The sequence below is a fragment of the Verticillium alfalfae genome, genomic scaffold (assembly GCF_000150825.1).
Source record: "Verticillium alfalfae VaMs.102 supercont1.2 genomic scaffold, whole genome shotgun sequence".
In the NCBI taxonomy this organism is placed as follows: Eukaryota; Fungi; Ascomycota; class Sordariomycetes; order Glomerellales; family Plectosphaerellaceae; genus Verticillium; species Verticillium alfalfae.
The window spans coordinates 3,165,631-3,168,927 of record NW_003315037.1 but is presented as its reverse complement, the minus strand read 5'-3'; the positions used below and the strand labels follow the sequence as shown (position 1 = coordinate 3,168,927).

Sequence of the window (3,297 nt, the reverse complement as noted above, 5' to 3'; positions counted from 1 at the left end):
CCTGCTGGCCCAAGACGCCCCGGCGAAGGAGATCAGCATCGACTCCGGACACCCGTTCCGCCGACGCCGACAGCAGACCCAGCAAGACCGGGAACCGTCGCCGGAGCGCCCAGAAACCCGCAAGGCCAGAGAGTCTCGGGATGTCGGAAGGGTGCTGCCGGGGCCGGGCTATCTGGGGTTCATGAGCTACTGCGACATTTACGACGAGACAGACCGAAGCCTGTCTCTCTTGCGCGGTGGTCCGGCGTCAGAAACGACGCCGACAGAGACGCGTGCTATAACGCCTCGGACTACCCCTGTGGTGCCGACGCTGTCCCGCAGAAGTCTCGAGACATGTTTGACCGTGCTCCGGCATGTGCCTACCCGCGCCGAGGCCCGCCGCTTGTTCGACGACGGCTGTACTGTGCTCGACTGTTGGGTCCGTCAGGTCACGCAGCGCGTCATGCTCTCCCTCTACGAGATTTTCGGTCATTGCCTTGGCGACAGCCGAAAAGAGACAGATCTGATCGACATGGCACATCTCCTCTCGCGCAACACCTCGGTCAGCCTGAGCGACAAGGAGGCCGATTCCGATGCATGGATCCAGTCGTTTTCCGGCAGGAACCTGCGCTGGGACACCTTGGGTGTCATGTTTGTATACTGGGCGTTCGGCGGCAGGAGCAAGCGCTCGTTCCGCATGGAGAGCGGCGACCGTACCGAGGTGGCGGGCTCCGTGTTGACGCTGCAGCGGTGCATCGATCTCTGCGTCGAGCTCAGCCGCGGCGCGTCCGAGGGCAACATCCTCCTGCTCTACGTCTTGTACCAGCGCGCCGTGCTCGAGTCGATGATTGCCGGCGACGCCAGCCCCTCGGTGTGGCGGTACCACGGTGAGGCAGCCGGCCTCATCATGTATCTCGGCATACATGCCGAGACGACGAGAGATGCCTACGTGCCGACGCTCGCGGGCGAGCTGCGGCGCAGGCTGTGCGGTCTCATCATGACCATTGACAAGGTCGGCGCCATATTCACGGGGCGTCCACCTCTGATGAGCCGCCGCTACATCAGCACGCCGCTGCCGCTGGATCTTCGGAACGAGGACTTGATGGGCGGTCACGAGACGATCGTCAAGGCCATGGGGGCCCTCGATGAGAATGGTTGGAACACGTCTGGCGGCCCGTACCCAGCGACGGTCGTCCGGGCAAGAACGCTGCTGTCTTTGGTGAAGGATGAGATTATCGAGATTGCCCTGGGGAACGATCGCCAGGCGAGCGTTCAAGATTTACTGTGAGTTGCCGAAAAGCCGCACGACTGTGCCCTCAAAAGCCTTCCACCCATCTCTGACACTAGACGCCAGGGCCCTGAAAGCCCGCCAGGACAAGACGATGGCGGAGCTCCCCCAAGGTCTCAAGTACGATAAAGAGAACCTGACCGACTACGCAGTCGAACAGCCTATCGTCTTCACACGCCATGTGATACAGCTAGAACATCTGCAGGCTCATTTCCTCATCCAGCGTCTCCTGATCCAGCGCGGCTACGACGGGCAAGCCGAACTCATTGCCATTTCGTTCGCCATGGTGTCGCTGACGGTCAAGTTCTGGACACACATGGATCGGTTCTCGCTGATGATTGGCGACTTTGAGTGGCTCGTCATGGCGTACGCTGCTCCATCGGGCGGCATTCTGTGCCAGGAGCTCCTCAGGCCCAGCGTGCGCCTGCCGAGCGTCGGAGACGAAACGGCAGCCTCGGGGACGTCGGCAGACGACATGCTGCAGCTGCCGACGCGGTTCGCCATGATCGAGCACCTCTTCCTGCTGGTCGGGTTCCTCGACCGCGTATCGCCTTCGGCGCCCAACGGCGATCTCTGCCGCGATTGCAAGGTTGTCATCCGCCGGGTGCTGGAACAGAGCGTCGGCCAGCCGCCTGTCGCAGCCAGCGATGTCAGGGGGCTGGCGCCGTGGGACGTGGATCTGCAGCCGTCGGTGGATTTCAACTTTGAGCTGCTCGACACGTTTGACTGGATCCGCGCGGAAGCAGGCTGGTGACCAAGGGTGCCTTTGCAGAACAAATGGGTGGATGGGTGGATGGATGGATGCAGAAACGAGGGGAAAGAGGAAAAGGAAGGACAGACGCAGAAGGAGAAGGAGAGGAAGGAGGCAGGAGAGAAGGAGAGGAAGGAGGCAGGAGAGAAGGAGAGGAAGGAGGCAGGAGAGAAGGAGAGGAAAGAGGCAGGAGAGAAGGAGAGGAAGGAGGCAGGAGCGAAGGAGGAGAGAATGCAGGGCTCACCGAAGACACACCGAGCTCACCTCCCGCGTACCGGGCGCTCACGACATGGGCGCCAAGACAACATCGGAAATGAAAGGGCCAATGGAACGCCACACACGTGTAGCTGGCGCCCGCCTCCTGCATGCAGCAATTCCAAGATTGCGGTCTGGATCTGGCTTGGCTTTGCTTGGTGGAAGCTGGATCCTTGATCCTTCGACATTGGGCTCGATCTGTCCCGACGCCTTCTTTTCTTGCATCTCCTCCTTCTTCTTCCCCTCTCTCTCCCCCCCCCTCCGGCTCTCCCCTTTCCGCCTAGCCTCTGCCATTTCCCAGTGCAGAGCAATGTCTTTGCTCAGGCGGCCATGATACGCGGCTTTCGACCACGAGTGGCCATTCTGGCCGCGGTCGCCATCCTCTTCTCCCTCATCCTCATTCTACTCGTGCTGCAGGATCGCGAAACCGGCTACCTCTACGCCCTCGTTCCTCCCGACCTTGGAAGCCAGCGCCACTATGGCAACGACTGGGCGGGCGCCGACGCCAACACCGATACCGACGCGGACGACGTCAACACGACCCATCCCATCGACGAGCTCATCGTCGAGGCCCAGCTGCGTCACCGCCAGCTTCTCGGCAAGCAATCCCTGACCCTGCGCCAGGCCGCCTCGCGCTACCGCGAACGCCGCGGCCGTCACCCGCCGCCGGGCTTCGATGTTTGGTTCGCCGCCGCCACCGCCGCCAAGGCCGTCGTCGTTGAGGAGTTCTTCGACCGCATACACCACGACATCAACCCCTTCTGGGGCGTCGACCCCGCCGAGATGCGTCGCCACGCCGCGCGGCAGCCGTTCATGATCCGCGTCCGCGGCGGCAAGACCGACACGGACACGGAGGGCGAGGAGCCGCCGTACCGCGTGCGGCAGTGGGCCAAGCTCGTCGCCGAGATGGAGCCGCACATTCCCGACCTCGACATGTTCGTCAACGTCATGACGAGTCGCGCGTGCTCGTGCCGTGGAGACGATGCGCGCTACGTGGCCAAGGAGCAACAGGGGCGGCGCCTCG

General features: G+C 62.7%; 2 protein-coding genes across 2 annotated transcripts in view; both read left to right on the top strand.

The window, feature by feature from the left end:
- Positions 1-134: 134 nt before the first annotated feature.
- On the top strand, positions 135-2,021 carry VDBG_02442 (conserved hypothetical protein; the record flags this gene model as incomplete). The annotated part of the gene is made up of 2 exons (XM_003008208.1): positions 135-1,263; positions 1,334-2,021. 2 exons carry the CDS (start codon positions 182-184, stop codon positions 2,019-2,021), a joined length of 1,770 nt encoding a protein of 589 aa, XP_003008254.1.
- Positions 2,022-2,603: 582 nt separating this feature from the next.
- Positions 2,604-3,297, top strand: part of VDBG_02441 (conserved hypothetical protein) — a gene marked incomplete at both ends in the record, with an annotated part of 1,942 nt that continues 1,248 nt past the window's right edge. The window contains one exon of the mRNA XM_003008207.1: positions 2,604-3,218. Within this exon, the coding sequence (XP_003008253.1) occupies positions 2,604-3,218 (615 nt within the window). The remainder of the gene's footprint in view (positions 3,219-3,297) is intronic.